This window comes from Cervus canadensis, chromosome 31, assembly GCF_019320065.1.
Source record: "Cervus canadensis isolate Bull #8, Minnesota chromosome 31, ASM1932006v1, whole genome shotgun sequence".
NCBI classification, from domain to species: Eukaryota; Metazoa; Chordata; class Mammalia; order Artiodactyla; family Cervidae; genus Cervus; species Cervus canadensis.
Window position 1 is genome coordinate 3848169 of NC_057416.1, and position 26307 is coordinate 3874475.

General features: G+C 40.6%; 1 protein-coding gene across 1 annotated transcript in view; it reads right to left on the bottom strand.

Moving 5' to 3' along the window:
* CSMD1 (CUB and Sushi multiple domains 1) overlaps positions 1–26307 on the bottom strand; it is a 2005298-nt gene that overhangs the window by 1622484 nt on the left and 356507 nt on the right. Inside the window, exon 2 of the mRNA XM_043454305.1 lies at positions 165–381. Coding sequence (XP_043310240.1) covers positions 165–381 — 217 coding nt within the window. The remainder of the gene's footprint in view (positions 1–164; positions 382–26307) is intronic.

A 26307-nucleotide genomic window follows, 5' to 3' on the forward strand; every position in this document is an offset into this window, starting at 1 on the left:
TGAAAACATGGTGCACACATCCCCAATCTTTACTTTTTTTTTAATAGTAACTAAGATGTTCCTTTCTGATCATTAAATTCAAATGCTAACCCCAATGAAGTTTCAGAATCTGAGTATGTCAAACATTGCCACCTGGTCTGTAACAGGAAGAGCTGACACCTTACCTCACTTTCAGATTGCCCTGTTGGAGCTGTCCATCATACACTGACAGAATATCGAAGTCCTCTTCCAGAGCAAAGGTGTGGAAAGACAGCTGTATCCGATTGCGCTCCCCCGTGATGATGATCCAGGTGCAGTTGGCATAGTTGGGGTAGCCGTGGGGGAACCCTGGGCTCTCGATGGTGCCATTGGGACCCTGAACTAAGCCCCCGCAGTTCTGACCTGGAAAACAACACACACCAGAAAGCATATGAGTTTGGCCTGTCTTTAAGGTATTCTTTGTAAAATGTTCCAACCATTATGGCCATTTATTTTATTTTATTTTTGGTCACACTGTCTGGCTTGGAGGATCTCAGTTCCCCAACCAGGGATTGAACCTGGGCCATGGCAGTGAAGTCCAGAATCCTAACCACTAGACCATCAGGGAACTCTTCACCTGTCTTTATAATGATTTATTGTGTGATCCTTCATGCACAAATGCTGAGTGATAAATTGCAGCAGTATTCTCCAATGTTAAAAAATAGAGAATGTGTGTGTGCTTGCTCATGCCCAACTCTTTGCAACCCCATGGACTATAACCCACCAGGCTGCTCTATCCATGGAAATTTCCCAGGCAAGAATATATAGTGTTCTACCCTTTTTATAAAGAAGAGAGAGCAGTAAGAGTACATACATGTGTTTGCTTATATTTTTTAAAGGAAATAAAGGAAAATAACAGGGAAGCCAATGAAAAGTGCTATTTATCGGGAGATCAAGGGATGGGGCTGGGCTTGAGATGGGAGACTTCTCTGAATGTGTTTTTTTTATATTTTTCTGAGTTCTGAAACATGATAATAAAATTAAATCAAAGAGGGGGAAAAATACTGGAGTGGGATAACAATAGATAATAAGATGGTGGAGGAGTAGGTGGGCATGGAGTGCATCTCTCTCCACAGATACATCAGGAATACACCTTCAGACACAGAAGTGCAGGCAGAACATCAGCGGAGAGCGGACAGGAGTACCTGACCAGTGGAAAAGAATATAGAGACCCACGCAAAACTCGGTAAGATGAAGGAACTAGGGGGAGAAACAAGAGTGTTAATAGAACTGGACCTGCCCTCCACAGGTGGGGGAACTGAAGCGGGGGTCCCATCCCCACATGGGGGCAATTGTCTGAGTCAGAGGGGAAACATTTAAGGCTGAGACTGAAACAGCTGATCTGTGGCAGCCTAAATGGAATGAAAATCAGGGAGTCCTTGCCTCAGCCATAAGTACCCCAGACAGGGAGGAGGGTCCCTGGAAGGCACAGCGGCTGGAAGCCAGAGTTTAGGGATTGTGGAGCAATCCCAGGGCGAGGGCTGCTGTTGACTGCGGAGAGACAGATCAAGGGGATGTGAGGAAGGAGATCATGGTGGGAAACACCTGTGGAGTAAAGCCAGGCAGCCATGGAAGCAAGGCGATACTGCTGAGTCATGTGTAGGGGGTGGACCTATCACCATAGCCTCTCTCTCCCCACACACCAGCATCAGCAGCTGAACAATAAAGAGGCTGGCCCATCAAACGCCTGAGGCACTGAACTACAGAGGAGGACCCCACGCTGGTGCCCCTCTATGCGCCTGACGCGCTGATCTGCAGAGGAGGACCCCACCCAGGTGCCCCTCTATGCGCCTGACGCGCTGATCTGAGGAGGAGGACCCCACCCAGGTGCCCCTCTATGCGCCTGATGCACTTATCTGCAGAGGAGGACCCCAGCCAGGGCGCCCCTCTATGCGCCTGACGCGCTGATCTACAGAGGAGGACCCCAGCCAGGGCACCCCTCTGTGTGCCTGACGCGCCGATCTGCAGAGGAGGACCCCAGCCAGGGCGCCCCTCTATGTGCCCAATGCACTGATCTGCAGAGGAAGACCCCACCCAGGTCCCCCTCTATGCACCTGACTGGCTGATCTGCAGAGGTGGACCCCAGCCAGGGGGTACTCCCTCTATGTGCCTGACAAGCAGAGCAACAGAGAAGGACCCCAGGCAAGGGAGCCCTCTAAGGGCCTAAATGGGCAGAGCTACGGAAAAGACTGGCCAAACAGGCTTTCTGATCACCAGCTACCAGAGGCTCAGATAAAAGACTCTGAGAGGGCCATAACTTCTGCGGCGGAGGCAATCCGTGTCTCTGCACACTTGGTGCTGTCAGGGTCCCAGCGAGCCAAGCAGCTCTTCCACCTTCACGCTCAACTGTCACTGGGGCAGAACTGCCACAGGCAAAAAAGTCTTGTGTCTATGCACACAGGGTCGCTTTGGTAGTGTCTGATTCTTTGAGATCTATAGACTGTGGCCTGCCAGGCTCCTCTGTCAGGGTTGGGGGTTCTCCAGGCAAGAATACTGGAGCGCATTGGCCAATACTTGTTGCCATCGCCTTCTAGAGCACCTTATTTCCTGCTGCCCTAACTCCTAACTCCCCTGAGGACCTGGTGCTGCCAGAACCCCTGTGACCCAAGCAGCTGCACCACCTCCACACCTGGCCTCACAGGGACCAACCCTAGTCCTCCAGGGCAGCCTCAGGAGATAACCCCAGTGGATGCCCCACATGCAGAGGTGGAAATAAAACCACAACTGAAACCCAGGGGCAGTGTGGATAAGGAAGAAGACCCAAATCCTTCCCACCAGCTGTACAAGCTGCAGACTAAATCCACACGATCAACTAGGCAGACTCTGTGTCTATGGAATATATAAAAGGTTGTTGAGAGCGCCCACAAAACAAAACGCACCAGTTCTGACAGTGTGGACAATGGAGGCAAGAACGCACAGGAGTAGGACCAGATTAGAATGTGGGCTGCCCCCACAGCAGGTCCAGAGGTCAGCACAGTGCTGGAAGGTATCCTAGGGAGGTGAGAAAGACTCTGACTCCCAGCGAGGGAAAGGACTCTGACAGCAGTGACTCAAGAAAAACATGTATTATTCTTATGTGTTGACTTGTTCTGTAGAATCTTTTGGATTCACACCACCCCCCAACTCCCCTGCTTTTTCCCCCTGCTCTGTGGTAGTTGGCGATTTTATTGACACTGTGAAATCTAATTAAGCTTTTGAGCTTCTTTTTCTTTTTCACAGTCACATTTTTATTGCTATTATAAACCTCTGCTTCTGCACTAGGTTCTTGCAGTTCTGGAGCGTTTTCTTTCTTTTTTTCTTTTCTTTTCCCTCTTTTCACTTTTTTTTAAATTTTAATTTTTAAACCTATTATAATTTTCCACATTTACTCCTTTGTTTGCTTTTCCCCTTGAAGTTAATCTTTACTGTATATAAATCTTCATCTACCTCTATTTAACTTTACATATCTATTCTTTCTTTTCTTTCTGTCCTTTACTCTCAACATATTTGTTAGCTTTACTTCCATTGCTTTATTCCCTAATTGGCACCTTGCTTTAGTTCTGTTTTCCAGTTTGTGCTTTAGTTAGTTTTGTTCTGGAAGGTATAATTTTTGGTTTCCATTGTTAACCAGGTCAACCTATTGTACTTTATTTTTGTTGGACTGCTTAGATTTTGTTCAAGGGTGTATATGTATATGTGTATATTCCATTTTTAAATTATTATTTGCCTGTTTTATAACTTCCATTTGTCTCGATTCATCTTTGGTTTCTCATTTTTGGATATTTGTTTTAATCTCACTTAATGCCATAACAAACCACTTGTGGAATCTTCATTCCTGACCAGAGATTAAGCCCTGTACCTTTGGAGTGGGAGCACTGACTCCAAGGCCCTGGACTACCAGAGAACTAACCCTAGGGAGTATCAAATAGTGAGAACTCACACAAATAGTGAGAACTCACACAAACGAAACCACTTGAATACAAGACCTGGCATTACGCAACCAACCATAGCACCCCCTGCAGGACACCTCATCTAAAAACAAACAAAACAAAAATACAAACCCAATCATCAGCAAAGAGGATTGGCACCTCATTCAGCCTTGCCAATCAGAGGAAAAACAGACACACAAATAAAAACTCAGCACAAATTTCACCCTATAGGAAGCTTACACAAACCACTGGATCAACCTTAGGAGGGCAGAAACCAAAAGGAAGAACGAATTCAACCTTGAAGCCTGGGAAATGGAGACCTCAAACACAATAAGTTAAAAAATAATAATGAAAAGGCAGAGGAACACTGCGCAAATGAAGGAACAAACTAGAAACACGGAAGCTCAATAAGTGAAGAGGAAACAGGAAAACGACCTGAAAAGGAATTCAGAATAATGACAGTAAAGGTGATCAAAAACCTTGAAAACAAAATGGAGAAATGCAAGACAATTAACAAAAACCTAGAAGAATTAAAGAATAAACATATAGAGACAAAGAAAACAACTACTGAAATTAAAAATACTCTAGAAGGAATCAACAGCAGAATATCTGAAGCAGAAGAACGAATTAGTGAGCTGGAAGATAAAATGGTGGAAATAACTTCTGAAGAGCTTAATAAAATAAAAAGAATGAAAAGAACTGAGGATAGTCTCAGAGACCTCTGGGACAATATCAAACACACAAACATTCGAATTATAGGGGTCCCAGAAGAAGAAGAGAAAAAGAAACAGTATGAGAAATTTTGGAAAATTTCCCCAACATGGAAAAGCAAATAGTCAATCAAGTCCAAGAGGCACAAAGAGTCCCATACAAGATAAACCCAAGGAGAAACATGCCAAGACACATGTTAATCAAACTAACAGAGACTGAACAAAATTATTAAAAGCATCAAGGGAGAAGCAACAAGTAACATACAAGGGAAACGCCATACGTTTAACTGCTGATCTGTCAGCAGAAACTCTGTAGGCCAGAAGGGAATGACAGGATATATTTAAATTACTGAAAGGGAAAAATCTACAAACAAGATTACTGTACCCAGCAAGGATCTTATTCAAAATTAATGGAGAAATAAAAAGCTTTTTGGACAAGCAAAAGTTAAGAGGATTCAGTACCACAAAACCAGCTTTACAACAAATGTTAAAGGGACTTATCTAGTCAAGAAATACAAGAGAAGAAAAAAGGTCTACCCCAAACAACCCCAAACAATTAAGAAAATGGAAATAGGAACATATATACCAATAATCGCTTTAAATGTAAATGGATTAAATGCTCCAACCAAAAGACACAGACTAGCTGAATGGATACAAAAACAAGACTTATATACATGCTGTCTACAGGAATCCCACTTTGGACCTAAAGGCACATTTAGACTGAAAATGAGAGGATGGAAAAACATATTCCAAACAAATGGGAAGCAAAAAAATAAAAGCTGCAGCAGCAATCTTCATATCAGACAAAATAGAGCTTAAAATAAAGAAGATTACAAGAGGTAAGGAAGGATACTACATAATGATCAAGGGGTTGATCCAAGAGGAAGACAAAACAATTGTAAATATCTATGTAAAAGACGCTTACCCCTTGGAAGGAAAGTTATGACCAACCTAGACAGCATAATAAAAAGTAGAGACATTACTTTGCCAAAAAAGGTCTGCCTAGTCAAGGCTATGGTTTTTCCAGTGGTCATCTATGAATGGGAGAGTTGGACTGTAAAGACAGCTGAGCATTGAAGAATTGATGTTTTTGAACTGTGATGTTGGCAAAGACTCTTCAGAGTCCCTTGGACTACAAGGAGATCCAACCAGTCCATCCTAAAGGAGATCAGTCATGGGTGTTCATTGGAAAGACTTATGTTGAAGCTGAAACTCCAATACTTTGGCCACCTGATGCAAAGAGCTGACTCATTTGAAAAGACCCTGATGCTGGGAAAGATTGAGGGCAGGAGGGGAAGGGGATGACAGAGGATGGGATGGTTGGATGGCATTCTGACTTAATGGACATGGGTTTGGTGATGGACAGGGAGGCCTGGTGTGCTACAGTTCATGGGGTCACAAAGAGTCGGACATGACTGAGCAACTGAACTGATGCACCCAACATAGGAGTACCTGATATGTAAGACAAACACTAACATACATAAAAGGAGAAATTGCCACTAACACAATAATAGTAGATTTTAGCAATCCACTGACACCAATGGAAAGATCATCAAAACAGAAAATTAATAAGGAAATACAACTTTTAAATGATACATTAGATGAGATGGATTTCATTGATACCTTCAGGACATTCCATACAAATGCAGAACACAAAATCTTCTCAAGTGTACATGGAACATTCTCCAGGATAGACCATGTCTTGGGTCACAAATCAAACCTCAGTAAATTTAAGAAAATTGAAATCATATCAAGCATCTTCTCTGACCACAATGCTATGAGATTAGATGTCAATTAAAAGGGAAAAAAATCTATAAGCAACATAAATACATGGAAATTAAAAAACACATTTCTGAAAAATCAACAGGTTACTGAAGAAATCAAGAGAAAAATCAAAATTTTCTAAAAACAAATGACAATGAAAACAGAGCAACTCTAAACCTATGGGATGCAGCAAGAGCAGTTCTAAGAGGAAAGTTTAAAGCAATACAACCCTACCTCAAGAAACAAGAAAAAATCTAACAGACAATCTAACTTTACACCTAAAACAACTCAAAAACAAGAAAAATAATTGGCAGAAGAAAAGAAATCATAAAGATCCAAGCAAAAAGAAATGGAAGAAACAATGGTAAAGATTAATAAAAGTAAAATCTGCTTCTTTGAGAAGATAAACAAAATTGACAAACCCTTAGCCAGTTTCATGAAGAAAAAGAAAGAAGAATCAAATCAACAAAATTAGAAAAGAAAAAGTAGAGGTTACAACAGACAATGCATAAATACAGAAAGTATGAGATATGGCAAAAAATGGATAACCTGGAAGAAATGGACAGATTCTTAGAAAAGTTCAATCTTCCAAGACTGAACCAGGAAGAAATAGAAATTATGTACAACTCAATTACAAGCACTGAAATTGAAGCTGTGATCAAAAATCTCCCAATAAACAAAGCCTAGGACCAGATGGCTTCATAGGAAAATTCTACCAAACATTTAGAGACGAGATAATGCCTATCCTTCTAAAACTCTTTCAAAAAGTTGCAGAGGAAGAAATGCTTCCAAACTCATTCTACGAGCCCACCATCACCCTGATACCAAAACGAGACAAAAACAACACAAAAAAAGAAAACTACAGAACAATATCACTGATGAACATAGTTGCAAAAATCCTCAACAAAATTTTAGCAAACAGAATTCAGCAACACATCAAAAAGCTCATACACCATGATCAAGTTGGGTTTCTTCCATAGATGCAAGGATTCTTCAATATAAGCAAGTCAAACAATGTGATACATCATATTAACAAACTGAAAGATTAAAACCACATGATAATCTCAATAGATGCAGAAAAAGCCTTTGACAAAATCCAGCACCCATTTATGATTAAAACTCTTCAAAAAATGAGCATAGAAGGAACCTACCTCAACATAGTAAAGGTCATATGTGATAAGCCTACAGTAAACATTATTCTCAATGGTGCAAAGCTGAAAGCATTGCCAATAAGATCAGGAACAAGACAAGGGTGTCCACTTTCACCACTATTATTCAACATAATTCTGGAAGTCCTAGCTACAGCAATCAGAGACGAAAAAGAAATAAAAGGAATCCAGATCCGAAAAGAAGTAAAGCTCTCACTGTTTGCAGATGACATGATACTGTACATAGAAATCCCTAAATATAGTATCAGAATATTACTAGAGCTAATCAGTGAATTTAGAAAATTTGAATGATACATAATCAATACATAGAAATCACTTGCTTTTCTATGTACTAACAATGAAAAAACAGAAAGAAAAATTAAGGAATCAATCCCATTCACCATTGCAACCAAAAGAATTAAATATCTAGGAATAAACTTACCTAATGAGACAAAAGAACTGTACACAGACAATTATTAGACACTAATGAAAGAAATCAAAGATGACATAAACAGATAGAGAGGTAGTCCATGTTTCTGGGTAGGAACAAACAATATTGTGAAAAATGACCATACTACCAAGTGCAGTTTACAGATTCAATGTGATCCATATCAAATTACAAATGACATTTTTCTCAGAACAAGAACACAATATTTCACAGTTCATATTGAAACAAAAGACCCTGAATAGCCAAAGCAGTCTTGAGATAGAAAATGGAGCTGGAGGAATCAACCTTCCTGGCCTCAGATTATAATACAAAGCTACAGTCATCAAGACAGTGTGGTTCTGGACCCAACACAGAAATATAGACCAATGGAACAAGATAGAAAGCCGAGAGGTAAACCCATGCACCTATGGGTACCTTATTTTTGACAAAGCGGGCAAGAATATACAATGGGGCAAAGACAGCCTCTTTGATAAATGGTGCTGGGAAAAATGGACAGCTACATGTAAAAAAGTGAAATTTGAGCACTTCCTCACACCATGCATAAAGATAAACTCAAAATGGATTAAAGACATACATGTAAGGCCAGAAATGATAAAATTTGTAGAGGAAAACATAGGCAGAACACTCGATGACATAAACCAAAGCAAGATACTCTATGGCCCACCTCCTATAGTAATGGAAATAAAAACATATGTAAACAAGTGGGACCTGATTAAACTTAAAAGTTTATGCATAGCAAAGGAAACTATAAGCAAGATGAAAAGACAATCCTCAGAATGGGAGAAAACAATAGCAACTGAAGGAACCACCAAAGGATTAATTTCCAAAACATACAAGCAGCTCATAAAACTCAATGCCAGAAAAACAAACAACCCAATCAAAAAGTGGGATAAGCTCTGAACAGACATTTCTCCGAAGAAGACATACAGATGGCTAACAAACACATGAAAAGATGCTCAACATTGCTCATTATTAGAGAAATGAGCGATTAAATTAAAATTAGAATAAAATCTAATTAAAATTAGATTAAAATCACAATAAGATATCACCTCACCCCAGTTAGAATTGCCATCATTAAAAAGTCTGCAAACAATAAATGCTGGAGAGGGTGTGGAGAAAAGGGAACACACTTGCACTGTTCAGTTCAGTTCAGTTCAGTCGCTCAGTTGTGTCTGACTCTTTGCGACCCCATGAATCGCAGCACGCCAGGCCTCCCTGTACATCAACTCCCGGAGTTTACCCAAACTCATGTCCATCAAGTTGGTGATGAGATCCAGCCATCTCATCCTTTGCCATCCCCTTCTCCTCCTGCCTCCAATCCCTCCCAGCATCAGAGTCTTTTCAAATGAGTCAAGTCTTCGCATGAAGTGGCCAAAGTATTGGAGTTTCAGCTTCAGTATCAGTCCTTCCAATGAACACCCAGGACTGATCTGATCTCCTTTAGGATGGACTGGCTGGATCTCTTGCAGTCCAAGGGATAAAGAAATTGTGGTACATATACACAATGGAAAATTACTCTGGCATAAAAAGAAATGCATTTGAGCCAGTTCTGAACTGGTTCTAGAACCTGTGATACACAGTGAAGTGAGTCAGAAAGGGAAAGATAAATATCATATCATAACACGTATATAGGGAATCTTGAAAAATGATACTGAAAAAATTATTTACAGAGCAGGAGTGGAAAAAAAAAAGACATAGAGAACAGACTTATGTACATTTGGAGAGGGGAGGAGAGGGTGAGATGTATGGAAAGAGTAACATGGAAACTTACATTACCATATGTAAAATAGATAGCCAATGGGAATTTGCTGTCTGGCTCAGGAAACTCAAACAGGGGCTCTGTGTCAACCTAGAGGGGTGGGATGGGGAGGGAGACGGGAGGGAGGTTCAAAAGGGAGGGGGTATATGTATACCTATAGCTGATTCATGTTGAGGTTTGACAGAAAACAAAATTCTCTAAAGCAATTATTTTTCAAAAAAAAATTTGTAAAGTAATTAGCCTCCAACTAATAATAATAAATGGGAAAAAATAAATAAAATAAAAAGAAAAAAGATAAGTAACAAAAGCATAATAAAGATTTTTTTCAACTCCCCTAAAAAAAAAAAAGAAAAGAAAAAAATAATACTGCTGTGGTTTGCCATTTCCTTGTCCAGGAGATCTACCTGACCCAGAGATAGAACCCTAATCTCTTGTGTCTCCTGCATTGGCAAATGGATTCTTTACCACTGTGCAACCTGGGAAGCCCCAAAAGATAGAGCAAAGCCCCTCCCTAAAGAAAGAAGGGATAAAGAAAGAAAGAAAAGAGAGGAAAACATGCAAAGTTGAGGAACTCATATTACAAGTTTGGGATTTTTTTTTTTCTTTTTCTTTTTACAGCTTCATCCATATCAGACCACCGTTTTTGTGAAACAAATTTGGTGCCAGCTATCTGTATCATGAAGCACTGCCTATGAGATCCTTGCTGGGGAAATTAAATTGACAGATAAAATAATCATTATATCACTTTCTAAATGTATACACATATTAACATACCCAAATTAGTGTGATCTGACAAGATATGAATAGTTAGGGGAAATCATGTTCAAAAATCAAATGATCTGCACTCATGCTGGTCCAAGTCCCATGATAACAAAGAATAAAATGAGGCTACAGAAATCTCATCCAGTTGAAAACAAAGGTGTGAAGAGCAGTTACATTTTGAAGAAATTCAGGAGCAGCCTGAGCAAATGAAGGCCCCCCCCCCCATGGGTGTCTTCCTGTTTATTTGGTGGAATTTACTGGATAACACAGAAGGGAGATGCCTGTTGAAATAATGGGCTCCACTAAAGAAAGATGACATCCATGTGTATAATCTTCTCTTGTGTTGTTGGAAGTGGGTGTTTGCCATGACCAGTGTGTTCTCTTTTCAAAACTGTTAGACTTTGTCTGCTTCATTTTGCACTTCAAGGCCAAGCTGGAATCAAGATTGCTGAGAGAAATATCAATAACCTCAGATGTGCAGATGACACCATCCTTATGGCAGAACACAAAGAAGTAAAGAGCCTCTTGATGAAAGTGAAAGAGGAAAGTGAAAAAGTTGGCTTAAAACTCAACATTCAGAAAACTAAGATCATGGCATCTGGTCCCATCACTTCATGGGAAATAGACGGGGAAACAATGGAAACAGTGATAGACTTTATTTTTTAGGGCTGTAAAATCACTGGAGATGGTGACTGCAGCCATGAAATTAAAAGACACTTGCTCCTTGGAAGAAAAGCTATGATCAACCTAGACAGCATATTAAAAAACAGAGACATTACTTTGCCAACAAAGATCTGTCTATTCAAAGTGATGGTTTTTCCAATTGTCATGCATGGGTGTGAGAGTTGGACTATAAAGAAAGCTGAGTGCCAAAGAATTGATGCTTTTGAACTGTGTTGTTGGAGGAGACTCTTGAGAGTCCCTTGGACTGCAAGGAGATCCAACCAGTCCATCCTAAAGGTAATCAGTTCTGAATATTCATTGGAAGGACTGATGCTAAAGCTGAAGTTTCAATACTTTGGCCACCTGATGAGAAGAACTGACTCCTTGTAAAAGACGCTAGTGTTAGGAAAGATAGAAGGTGGAAGGAGAAGTGGGAGGAGAAGTGGATGACAGAGGATGAGATGGTTGGATGGCATCACCAACTCGATGGACATGAGTTTGAGCAAGCTCTGGGAGTTGGTGATGAACAGGGAAGCCTGGCATGCTGCAGTCCTTGGGTCGCAAAGAGTCAGACAGGACTGAGTGACTGAATTGAACTGAATTGAAAAAAAGGAAGATCCCAAGATGGCGGAGATATAGGATAGGGAGACCAGTTTCTCCCCTACAAATTAATCAAAAGATAATTTCAAAGGTGAACAACGTCCACAAAACACCTTCTGAATGCTGATGGAGGATACCAGGTACCCAGAAATGGAGCCCATTCTCTTCAAAAGGAGGTAGGACAAAATATAAAAGACAAAAAGAGAGGCAAAAGAGTTAAGGATGGAGACTCGCCCTGGGGAGGGAGTCATGTTGGAGGAGAAGTTTCCAAACAGCAGGAAACCCTCCCATTGACAGGTTTGTGGGCAGTTTTGTAATCTCAGAAGGCAACATTACCAGGGGCAGAAAAAAAAAAAAAACAAAACACAGAATATGTGCCTAACCACAACTCCTAGCGGAGAAATAGCCCAGACGCTCATGTCCACCACCAGTGAGTGGGGGCTGAAAAGGGAGGCATGGGCTGCATCATTAGGGTAAGGACCAGGCGTGAATGTCCTGAGGACAATATGAGGGATCTAACCTGAGGTAACAACCCAATCTGTGGGATAGCCTGAGAGAAAAAAAAAAAAAAACAAAAACCAAAATGAAACTTTTGGGCAAAATGCTCAGAGAACAAAGGATTGAGTGAATCTCAAAGGAGAGTTATCCAGCTGTGTACAGGTCCCTCCTTCCTGCTGGAGGTAGAGAGGCAGGTGGGCGACAGCCAGAGCCAGAAGGCAAAGGGCAGTCTCGGCCCCAGAGACCAGCATCCTCCACCAAACTGTGAGCAGGCTCCTAGTTGCTAACCACATCTTCCTGGGATCCTAGATGGTTGACATCTGCCAGGAAGGTCTCAGCCTGAGATCAGCTCCTCAGAGCAGACACACAGCACACCTGAGATGGTGTTCTTGTGGTACCCCAGGGTAATCGACCGCCTGGACCGGGGAGGTGATGAAGATGCACGGCTCACCTGGGATAGTTCACTCACCAAGCACTTGGTCGCCTGAGCTGCTCAGACCTGGGGAGGGCACGAAATGCACGCCCAACCGAGTCTGTGCCCTTGTGGCGCACTCCAGAACCTGAACCTGAGCAGCTTAGATCTGGGAAGTGCAGGAAACCCAGGGCCTGCTTTGGACAGTTCCCCTTCAGAGCAACCTGGAGCCTGAGCAGTGTAGACCCAGAAAGCAAAAGCGCCTGTGAGTGGGGGCAAACCCAGTGTGGTCCAGACACTGCGAGCACTCCCCACACACGCCAGTGATATTTGTTTGCAGTGCTCCTGCCTCCCCACAGCACAACTGAACAAGTGAGCCTAAATAAGTGACCACCTTCAACCCCTTGTGTCAGGGTGGAAATTGGACACTGAAGAGACTGGCAAACAGAGGAAGCCAAAATAAAGAAAGAATAGGGAACTGCTCTGGAAGTGACCTTTGCAACAGATTAAGACCCTGTAGTTAACATTGACTAATCATTGGAAGGGGGCTATAGTCCTTGACAAGAAGTACAAGCTGGAACAAGGAGCTATCTGAAAGTGAACTGACACCACACTGCCCACAACAGTGGGCAGTGAAAGTCCAGAGAAAGTCCTAGATAGTGAAAGTCCAGTGAAAGTCATAGATATATTTTTACTATTATCATTTTTTTAACTTTTTTAAGTTCTTTATCACTTCTTTAATTTTAATTTTTATAACATACTATTACCTTGCAAAAAATACCCTATTTTTATAGCAAATTTCATATATATAATTTTTGTGATTGATTTTGTTTTCTGTTTTTAATATTGTATTTTTGGGAGCCTAACCTCTACTCTAGATTTTTAATCTTTGCTTTTTTGTATTTGTTATTGATTTTGTACCTTTTAAGAATCTAATCTTCAGTATCCATTTTTACTTAGGGATGTGATTACTGGCTTGATTGCTCTCTCCTCTTTTCACTCTCCCTTTCCTCCCCCAGGTCAACTCTATCTCCTCCCTCCCCCTTCTCTTCTCTACTTAACTCTGTGAATCTCTCTGTGTGTTCCAGACTGTGGAGAACACTTAGGGAACTGATTACTGGTTAGATTGACCTCTCCCCTTTGACTCCCCCTCTTCTCATCCTGGTCACCACTATCTCCCTCCTCCCTTTTCTCTTCTCCATGAAACTGAACCTCTTGGGGTTTCCCTCACTGTGGAGAATTTTTTCACCATTAATCTAGATATTTTATTATCTGTGCTGTATGGATGGAGAACTCTTGAGGCTACTGTAAGAATAAGACTGAAAGCCAGAGGCAGGAGGCTTAAATCCAAAACTTGAGAACATCAGAAAACTCCTGATTCCAGGGAACATTTGTAGACAAGAGCTCACCCAAAAGCCTCTAATACCTACGCTGAAACCAAGCTCCACCCAACAGCCAACAACTTTCAGAGCAAGACATACCATGCTAACCCTCCAGCAATGCAGAAACACAGTCCTGAGCATTAAAATGCAGGCTGCCCAAAGCCATACTAAACCCATAGACACCCCAAAACTCACTACTGGACACTTCACTGCACTCCAGAGAGAAGAGATCCAGCTCCACCCACCAGAACACAGACACAAGTTTCCCTAACCAGGAAACCTTGACAAGCCACTAGTCCAACCCTACCCACAGAGAACAAGCTCCACAATAAAGAGGAACCAGAAACTTCCAGCCCTCAGAAAGGGATCCGCAAACACAGCATTCTAAACAAAATGAAAAGGCAGAGAAATATTCAGCAGGTAAAGGAACATGATAAATGCTCACCAAACCAAACAACCATGGAGGAGATAGGGAGTCTACCTGAAAAAGAATCCAGAATCATGATAGTAAAGATGATCCAAAATCTTGAAAACAAAATGGAGTTACATATAAATAGACTGGAGACAAGGATTGAAAAGATGCAGGAATGTTTAACAAGGACCCAGAAGAAATAAAAAAGAGTCAATTAATAATGAATAATGCAATAACTGAGATCAAAAGCAGTCTGGAGGGAACCAACATTAGAACTGAGGCAGAATATAGGTGAGGTGGAAGATAGAGTGGTGGAAATATATGAAGCAGAGAGGAAAATAGAAAAAGAAAGAAAGAAAGGAAATGAGAACAACCTCAGAGACCTCTGGGGCAATGTTAAATGTTCCAACATTTGAATCAAAGGAGTACCAGAAGGAGACAAAAATAAAGGGCATGAGAAAATACTTGAGGAGATAATAGCTGAAAACTTCCCTAAAATGGGGATGGAAATAGCCACCCAACTCCAAGAAACCCAGAGAGTCCCAAACAGAATAAGCCCAAGGCAAAACACACGAAGACACATATTAATCAAATTAATGAAGATCAAACACAAAGATCAAATATTAAAAGCAGCAAGGGAAAAGCAAAAAATAACACACAAGGGGCTCCCCATAAGGATAGCAGCTTATATTTCAATAGAAACTCTTCATCTACCTAAAGAAATAAAAGATCTATATATAGAAAACTATAAAACACTGATGAAAGAAGTCAAAGATGACACAAATAGATGTAGAAATATACCGTGTCCATGGATCTGAAGAATCAATATAGTGAAAATGAAAGCAATCTATAGATTCAAGCCAATCCCTATCAAGCTACCAATGGTATTTTTCACAGAACTAGAACAAATATTTTCACAATTTGTATGGAAATACAAAAAACCTCAAATAGCCAAAGAAATCTTGAGAAAGAAGAATGGAACTGGAGGAATCAACCTGCCTGACTTCAGGCTATACTACAAAGTTACAGTTATCAAGACAGTATGGTACTGGCAAAAAGACAGAAATATAGATCAACAGAATAAAATAGAAAGCCCAGAGATAAATCCACACACCTATGGACACCTTATCTTTGACAAGGGAGACAAGAATATACAATGGAGAGAAAACAATCTCTTTAACAAGTGGTGCTGGGAAAACTGGTCAACAACCTGTAAAAGAATGAAACTAGAACACTTTCTAACACCATACACAAAAATAAACTCAAAATGAATTAAAGATCTAACTGTAAGACCAGAAACTATAAAACTCCTAGAGGAAAACATAGGCAAAACACTTTCTGACATAAATCATAGCAAGATCCTCTATAAACCACCTTTCAGAGTAATGGAAATAAAAGCAAAAATAAACAAATGGGACCTAATTAAGCTTAAAAGTTTTTGCACAATGTAGGGAACTATAAGCAAGGTGAAAAGACAGTCTTCAGAGTGGGAGAAAATAACAGCAAATGAAGAAATTGTCAAAGAATTAACCTCAAAAATATACAAGCAGCTCATGCAGCTCAATATCAGAAAAATAAATGACCCAATCAAAAAATGGGCCAAAGAACTAAACAGACATTTCTCCAAAGAAGACTCACAGATGGCTAACAAACACATGAAAAGATCCTCAACATCACTCATTATCAGAGAAATGCAAATCAAAACTACAACGAGGTACCATCTCACACCAGTCATAATGGCAGCTATCCAAAAGTCTACAAACAATAAATTCCGGAGAGGGTGTAGAGAAAAAGGAACCCTCTTACACTGTTGGTGGGGATGCAAACTAATACAGCCACTATGGAGAACAGTGTGGAGATTCCTTAAAAAACTGAAAAAAGAACTGCCATCTGACCCAGCAAGCCCACTGCAGGGCATACACACTGAATTAACCAGAATTGAAAGAGATACGTGTTCCCCAATGTTCACTGCAGCACTGTTTACAAGAGCTAGGACATGGAAGCAACCTAGATGTCCATGGGCAGGCGAATGGATAAGAAAGCTGTGGAACATATGCATAATGGAGTATTACTCAGCTATTAAAAAGAATATGTTTGAATCAGTTCTGATGAGGTGGATGAAACTGGAGTCTATTAAACAGAGTGAAGTAAGTCAGAAAGAAAAACACCAATACCATATATTAATGCATTTATATGGAATTTAGAAAGATGGTAACAATGACCCTATATGTGAGACAGCAAAAGAGATACAGATATAAAGAACAGAATTTTGGACTCTGTGGGGGAAGGCAAGAGTGGGATGATTTGAGAGAATAGCATTGAAACATGTATATTACCAGATGTGACATAGATTGCCAGTCCAAGTTTGATGCATGAAACAGGGCACTTAAAGCCCGTGCCCTGGGACAACCCTGAGAGATGAGATGGGGAGGGTGGTGGGAGGGGGTTCAGGATGGGGGACACATGTACACCCATGGCTGATCCATGTCAATGTATGGCAAAAACCACTACAATATTATAAAGTAATTAGCCTCCAATTGAAATAAATAAAATATTTTTTTAAGTAAAGAAAGAAAGAAAGAAAGAAAGGAATAGAAGGGGCCAACAAAGGATGAGATGGTTGGATGGCATCATTGACTCAATGGAACTGAGTTTGAAAAAACTCCAGGGGATAGTGAAGGACAGGGATGCCTAGTGTGCTGCAGTCCATGGGGTCACAAAGAGTCAGATATGATCAAGTTACTGAAAAACAAAACTAAAGTAAAGGCTCAGAGTTGGGAATGGTTGAGTTTAGGCTCCCCCATGCAGGTTGTAGGGTAACCCATACTTGGTTCACTCTTCTTCCTACTTGCCTTAGAGAGGAGAAATTAGCATAGCTAATTTAGTGTTCAAGGTCTAAATATTTATTGCTGTGATTGATTAACAATAAGAAATATTTATCTGGTCTTTGTCCTCTCTGGCCAAGAGCTCCTAAATCTCTTGGAATTTCTCAGGTGACGTGGATGTGTGTGTCTTTTGTTGTGTTGGTGAGGCAAATTTTGGACCAGGCTTAGGGGTGGGACTTATCGCCAGGTGATTAGCGGGTTAGAACTTTGAGTCAGCCTCCTGACTTTTGGAGGGTGGGAGAGAGGAGCTGGAGGGTGATCAACGGCCAATGGCCAGTGTTGTAATCAAGTGCGCCTGTGTAACGAAGCCTTTTCTCAAGAGCTGGTTTTAGGCAGCTCTGGTTTCTCAAGATGCTGTGGAATTGACTCTAACATCAGACTTCCCTGGCAGTTCTCAGATTTCAGGAGCAATTCCAAAGAACAGGACCTTTTTCTTTTTTTTTGGTAAACTGCAGCCCTGGGATACCTACAAGGATCTTCTGCTGAAAGGACATCATCTGGGAGATTAGTAACAGCCCCACACCTTGACCACATGCATTCCTGCCACTCAACAAGCCCTAAAATTCCTCCCTTCCAGCCTCACCAGTCCGGCTCCTTTTGGCCATTCCTTGTCCTTCATCCACCTCCTCTTGCTCCCTGGTTTGTTCCTCATCTGTTCTTTCCGCCTCCCTTTCACAGGTAACCACTCCTGTATATAAGCCTTCAGGGATGTGCTAACAGGCCCCTGTAGTTGTTCATATGCTTTCTGTGCCTTACCCCAAAAGTGTCCCTTCCACGACTACAGCTCAGGCAGCCTGAATGAAAAAAAGAAGCTAAGAGATGGATGGTGGATTCTTTGAATTTCCCTAATGAATACACTTGAATCATTTTAATCATAAACATCATGGTATTGTGAGGGAACAAAATAACTCCTGTGAAATTGTTCCAACCTTGAGTTTACATGAGGCTAACTCTTCAGTAGAACTTCCAGGGTGGCTCATAGGTAAAGAATCCACCTGCAATACGGGAGAGTCAGGTTCCATCTCTGGGTCGGGAAGATTCCCTGGAGGAGAGCATGGTGACCCACTCCAGTATTCTTGCCTGGATAACCCCACGGACAGAGGAGCCTGGTGGGCCATAGTCCATGGGATTAAAAAGAGTTGGACACAACTGAAGTGGCTGAGCATGCACAGAGCTCTTATATAACCCCTGCAAATGGTGTTGAGGGTTTCATTCCTTCTTAACCTGGCCATTTTCCACCAAGATACTTAAACATATTTAAGTGTTTTTACACTAAGAATATTAGGAAAGCATATTAATAATCTGGGCACACTCAGATTGCTGCATAGAGTAGAAGCCCTTGAATACAAGTATTATCCCAGATTTTACTGTTGAGCGACAAACAAAAATTATTTCCAACTACATTTTACACTTAAAAAAATCATTCACCATAGTAGCTCTCACTGAGCTCAAATCTTTCACAGTACTGTTATCAAATGCTGTGGGAGTTTGCTAAATCTTAAAAAAAAAAAAAAAAAGATTTAATGAAAGGGATTTATGAGTTTAAAACCAAAGAACTAATAAGAAGCCCATTTTCCACTAAATTTAAATCTAACAATAACACTGTAACAAGTAGATATTAAAGCTGTGGGGTTTTGAAAGGTTGTTAAATAAAATAGCTTTTCTGGTTTATCTAGCAATTGCTTGCTTCACAGTAAATCAAAAAAGTGAAGACTTGATTATAAATTGGAGGAAAGAAAAGTAAATGCAACAGAAAAAAATGTCATCTGGAAGTGGTTACTATTATAGACCCATCATGGTGAACCAGATTATCAGATATTAAGATTTTTTTTCCTGGGAATAACACTCAGGCTACATCTGGGTACTAATTACTACATGGTGCTTTGCAGAATGAGGAATATTTGATCCATAGATAGACTTTACCAGGGGCCAATTACAAACTTACAGAAGTGCTCAAAAGTCCCTGTCAAGCTTGCCTACATGCTGCATATAACTGAGGACTTGTCAAAGTATCTATGCCTGAGAGAGTCTGATTTAGCTGGTCTGGGCCGAGAATTTTGAAGACAATACCAGAGATCTCTTGCTACTTAACACACATTTTATTATGATACTACAAAGATTTGAATGATGTTTAATCATATGCAAACTGAGATAAAAGTATATGGAACAGAATAGAAACTTCACAAATTCACAGAGAAACAGACTAGATTTATGACAAACAAGACACCAGAGGCTTGGAGAAAAGGATGGTCTTTTCAGTGATGGTTCTGGGCCCAGCTGAATATCCAAATGGGGAAAAAAAATCTTGATTCCCTACCTGACAATATATGCAAACATCAGTCCCAAATGAATTACAGACCTGAATGTAAAACAATACTGCTTCCAAAAGAAAACAACATTAAAAACATCTTCATAAATGTGTGGTAGGCAAAGATTTTTTAAATAGCATATAAAAAGTAATAATCATAAAAGGAAAATGTGAGCAGGAAATAAAAAATGGATATACTTTCAACCCATATACTCAACCAATGACCTGCTCACCATCTAATGAATAAACAAACCTCACAGATCAATAAGAAAAAGGCAACACAGTAAAAAACAATAACTAGCGGTAGCTGGAAATATAGAAACAGTGGGGATTTTTCTAGAACTGGAGAGGCACAAAGTGGTCATAGCAAGTACAAGACTCTCTGGCCCTGACTCTCCCCTCCCGCCCCCTCCCCCACCCCAGGCCAGGGCCTGTCCTCGAGGTGTAGGGAAATGATATTTTGTGCTAAGAAAAAAAAAAAAAAAGAAAAGTTGTTTGGTCTGTCTTTGTAGAAACAACAACCCCATTTGGTAATGTGGTTCATGCCACACAACTTTTGGTCCCAATAAGGAACTTCAAATTTGCCAGGAATTTAGTCAGTATCTCCCGACCCATGAAAATATCTCGAATTTTACTTATAATAAAAGAAACCAAATGAAAATAATTATTTGTCCAAGCAATAGTGCTACAGTGGTATTGACTAGAGTTCCTCAGAGTAATCGGGATTAATTGGAAATCCACATGATTACTAAATCGAAGGACACTTTCTTTGTTACAATTACTTCAAAACTCTGGTCAGCATCATTGGGATCTATATACAGTTTGTGCTTCCTGACAGACCCACAAAAATAATGGCTGCCACCACTAATAACTAAGCTAAAATTATTCTCCAAATTGAAATCTCAGGATAGAAAATCATTATAATGAACAAACATAAACAACGCATCACTTAACTTCTTTGTTGGTACCAGAACTTAGTACAGAATCATGTGTGTCTGACATAAAGACTGCATCAGAAGAAAGTTAAAGGGAAAGTTGCTCAGTTATGTCCAAATCTCTGCGACCCCATGGACTGTAGACTGCCAGGCTCATCTGTCCAGGGAATTCTCCAGGCCAGAATACTGAAATGGGTAGCTGTTCCCTTCTCCAGGGGATCTTCCCAACCCAGGGATCTAACTCAGGTCTCCCACATTGCAGGCAGATTCTTCATCGTCTGAGTCACCAGGGAAGTCCATTTCAGTGGAAAGGCATACTTTTCACTGAATAAAATAAAGCCATCAGTGTACATACATAAATTATATATGACGTTTGTATATGTTTTCAGAATTTATATGCACTTTACATAAAGATGGAGTATGTATATGCATGCCAAGTTGCTTCAGTTGTGTCCAGCTCTTTGTAACCCTATGGACCATAGCCCACCAGGCTCTCTGTACATGGAAGTCTACAGGCAAAAATACTAGAGTGGCTCGCCATTTCCTTCGGCAGGGGATCTTCTCCACCCAAGGATCGAACCCAGGTCTCACGTGTCTCCTGTGTTGGCAGATGGGTTCTTTACCACCAGAGCCACTTGGGAAGCACAAAAGGGGGAGTACATGGCTTGCCAATTGTCCCACCACCACCAAATGCCAAGTTATGGGTTCCCCGAGGAACTTTCATCCTGTCTTCCTTATATTATTTCCCACCTTGGTTCCTATACTCCAGTGCACACCCACCTGCTACAGAGAACTCTCAAATGTTCTACGAATGTTTTATCTTTAAATAACTGACATCCACGCTTTATTTCAATGTTGGCCTTAAACATAGCCTCAGATAAGAAGACTATTTTAACTGGGGGTTGCCCAGGTGGCTTAATGGTAAAAGTATACTCCTGCCAATGCAGGAGATTCATGTCTGATCCCTGGGTTGTGAAGGTCCCCTGGAGAAAGAAATGGCAACACACTCCAGTATACTTGCTGAAAAATCCCAGGTACAGAGGAGCCTGAGGGACTACAGTCCATGAAGTTGCAAGAGTTGGACACGACTTAGCGACTAAACCACCACCATTCTAACTGGAAAACAATGCTAATGTACAAACTTTTAAAACTATAAATATAACTATATATTTCTATACTGCAAAATAGCAATTTATTGTAAAATTGAAAATTTTATTTCCTAAGAGTGATGAGATAATCTGCAATGGTTCAGTGATCATTTTAATCTCTTAGTGAAAATAATACTGTTAGTTACAGGATGGTAAAGTCAGTTAAGAAACTGTCCTTAACATTCTGATATTAGGAGTTACCCTGAAATCAAACATCAATGTCAATGGGGGAAAAAAGCAAGTGTCTAAGTACATGCACTTAGAAATTTCATGTATCCTATAAATACACACCACATGGAAACATACACATAGAACTGTACACACAGGTAAGTTTTCATTGTCATTCTAACAAACTACAATCAAAAAACATAAACACATGCTGTAATTGTAAGAAACTGTTATCTGACAATGTTATGTATCCATTATATCTCAATAAAGCTGGGAAGGGGAAGAAATTGGTACCCAAATCATCTAGCAGTTAAATTGCACCTTATGAAATACTTGGCTAATGTTTGAAGTCAACAAAGTTTTAGGTATAGGTACTCATATGAAGTTAATTTAATATAGATTTCTAGCCAGTTTGTGGGTTCTCAACACCATGACTTCAAATACAGAGGGCTTCCCAGCAGTCTTGTTAATTCTGTCTTATAAATTGGAAGGCATCATTGTTCTCAGAATACATTTTCACATATAATCTTAATTGTCCATGATATCCAGCCACCACATGATCTGATAGACATGCAAAGGCAGGGGAAAGTGATGTGAGTCGTCCCAAGCCTCCCAGAAATGAAGTGGTGTCTTCTGACATCAAAGCCTGGTGTTTGCTTCCTGAAATCACAGCTGAGCCAAACACCTGCACAGAACACAGTCCACCCTCTGCTGCACATACAGTCGGTATATCCCATGTCCATCATGAGGAATTCTTCAGATCACACAATAAAATAGTGATGGAAGACAGACATTCAGGAAACCTAGATATTTAGAAACTAAGCCAAGACCTGCTTTACAACTAATGGATGCCCACTGGGGGAAAAAAAGCATAAAGCAGGATTCAAGAATATAAAATGTATAAACCAGAAATAGAGCCACAGACATAGAAAACTAATGTATGGTTGCCAAAGGAGAAAGCTGTGAGTGGGGGTTTGTAAATTAGGAGATTGGGATACACACACTCCTATGTATAAAACAGATAACTGACAAGGACCTACTGTATAGCACAGGAAACGATACTCTATATCTTGCAACAATATCTTTCATCTATAATGAAAGAGAATGTAAAAAAAAGAATATATATTTATGTATTTATATATGTAATTGTGTAATAGAATCATTTTGCTGTACATATAACTAATACAATACTGTAAATCAACTATCAGTTCAGTTCAGTTCAGTCGCTCAGTCTTATCTGACTCTTAGTGACCCCATGGACTGCAGCACTCCAAGCTTCCCTGTCTATCACCAACTCAAACTCAAACTTATGTCCATAGAGTCGGTGATACCATCCAACCATCTCATTCTCTGTCATCCCTTTCTCCTCCTGCCTTCAATTTTTCCTAGCATCAGGCTCTTTCCCAATGAGTCAGTTCTTTGCATCAGGTGGCCAAAATATTGGAGTTTAAGCATCAGCATTAGTCCTTCCAATGAACATTAAGGACTGATTTCCTTTAGGATAGATTGGTTTGATCTCCTTGCAGTCTGAGGGACTCTCAAGAGTCTTCTCCAACACCACAATTAAAAGCATCAATTCTTCAGCACTCAGCTTTCTTTATAGTCCAACTCTCACATCCATACATGACAATTGGAAAAACCATAGCTTTGATTAGATGGAGCTTTGTTGGCAAAGTAATGTCTCTGCTTTTTAATATGCTATCTAGGTTGGTCATAGCTTTTCTTCCAAGGAGCAAGCATCTTTTAATTTCATGGCTTCAGTCACCATCCATAGTGATTTTGGAGTCCAAGAAAATAAAATTTGCCACTGTTTCCCCATCTATCTGACATGAAGTGATGGGACTGGATGCCATGGTCTTAGTTTTCTGATGTTGAGTTTTTAGCCACCTTTTTCACTCTCCTTTTTCACTTTCATCAAGAGGCTCTTTAGTTGTTATTTGCTTTCTGCCATAAGTTTGGTGCCATCTGCACATCTGAGGTTATTGGTATCTCTCCCAGTAAACTTGATTCCAGCTTGTGCTTCATCCACCCCCAGCATTTCTCATGATGCACTCTGCATATAAGTTAAATAAACAGGTGAAAATATACAGCCTTGACATACTGCTTTCCCAATTTGGAACAAGTCTATTGTTCCATGTCCAGTTCTAACTATTGCTTCTTGACCTGCATACAGATTTCTCAGGAGGCAGGTTAGGTGGTCTGGTATATTTCAATAAATTTATAATTATAAAACTGTGTGTCACTTACCATCCCATTACAAATTATTGCTTATGAAATTTTTCCAGTTTATACTTTAATGGTGTTGTATTACCTGATGTATAATATGTGAGCAATCTGCTTTAGGTGACCATGTCCTATGGACTGAAAGGGAGACAGTAAGAACAGGGTATAGAATTTGTCCTGCTTTGTCCTTTGGTTGGTTGGTTGGTGATGCTGCTGTTGATTCTGAGAAGCTACATAAGATTGCCTAGCTTCTGCAAAGAGACCACTGAAAAATCCCAAGTCTTAAGAGCAGAGTAACTAATGATGGTCAGATAGGGAGCTTCACATGGAGGCTGGGGAACACACTACAAGAAACACAGGGCCCACGGTGCCCTAGAAGCAACCAGACATGGAATAACTAACTGGTTCAAAATTGGAAAAGGAGTATGTCAAGGCTGGATATTGTCACCCTATTTCTTTAACTTCTGTGCAGAGTACATACGTGAAATGTTGAGCTGAATGAAACATAAGGGGAATCAAGATTGCCAGGAGAAATATTAACAATCTCAGATATGCAGACAATACTACCCTAACAGCAGAAAGCAAAGAGGAACTAAAGAGTCTCTTGATGGGGGTGAAAGAGAAAAGTGAAAAAGCTCAGTGAAAAACTCAGCATTCAGAAAACTAACATCACGGTATCCAGTTGCATCACTTTGTGGGAAATAGTTGGGAAAACAATGGAAAGAGTGAGAGACTTTATTTTCTTGGGTTCCAAAATCAATATGGATGGTGACTGCAACCATGAAATTAAAAGATACTTGCTCCTTGGAAGAAAAGTTATGACAAACCTAGACAGTTATTAAAAAGCAGAGATATCACTTTTCCAACGAAGGTCCATATAGTCAAAGCTATGTTTTTTTGGGTTTTTTTTTTCTAGTAGTCATGCATGGATGTGAGATTTGGACCATAAAGAAGACTGAGTACAAAGAATTGATGCTTTCAAACTGTGGTGCTAGAGGAGTCTTGAGAGTCCTTGGACTGCAAGGAGATCAAACCAGTTAATCCTAAAGGAAATCAACCCTGAATACTCACTGTAAGGACTGATGCCGAAGCTGAAGCTCTAATACTATGGCCACCTGATGCAAAGACCCAACTTATTGAGAAGACCCTGGTGCTGGGAAAGGCTGAAGGCAAAAGGAGAAGGGGGTAGCAGAGGATGAGATGGTTAGATAGCATCACTGAGTCAATGGACATGAATCTCAGAAAACTCTGGGAAATAAGATAGTGAAGGACAGGGAGAGCTTGGTGTGCTGTAGTCCATGGGGCTGCAAGGAGTCAGACACAACCTAGCAAATGAACAACAACAACTCTGCTCTGAAGGGTCATCACACTGGGATCTGTGCCTCTCCCAGGTCTTACTCTAATTTGTGCTAAAGCTTTGCACACACCTTGCACTTCCTAGAAGAAGACATCTGCTGAGATGTTTCATCTGTGATTCATCCTGATTCACTGTAAACACTTGATGAGTGAACGTGAATATACACAAATGCCTTCCTGATTCCAAGTTGTTGAAATCGTCATTTCCCTAAATTCTGGACCACCTGACCCATTCCTGGAAAGTAACAGAGGTGAACGACATGATATTTGTAAGCCCATGTGCCAAGCATCTGGCACCTACTGTCTTGTTTAATTTCTGCAGTCTTTCAGGTAGGAAGTAGTTTGCTAACTGTTATAACATTTATTGATTAGGTAATTATTGCTACATCATAGCTGTTAGGGGAGAAGGCAATGGCAACCCACTCCAGTACTCTTGCCTGGGAAATCCCATGGACGGAGGAGCCTCGTGGGCTGCAGTCCATGGGGTCTGGAAGAGTCAGACACTACTGAGCAACTTCACTTTCACTTTTCACTTTCATGCATTGGAGAAGGAAATGGCAACCCACTCCAGTGTTCTTGCCTGAAGAATCCCAGGGCCGGGACGGGGGGAGGCCTGGTGGGCTGCTATCTGTGGGGTAGCACAGAGTCGGACTCGACTGAAGCGACTTAGCAGCAGCAGCAGCAGCATAGCTATTAGGATATTTATTCAGATGAAAATGTAGGATAAGCCAGCACCTTTGCTGGATAAAACTCCTTGCTAAGTTTTATCAAAATATCCAAAAGTATTTTGCCATCTGTAG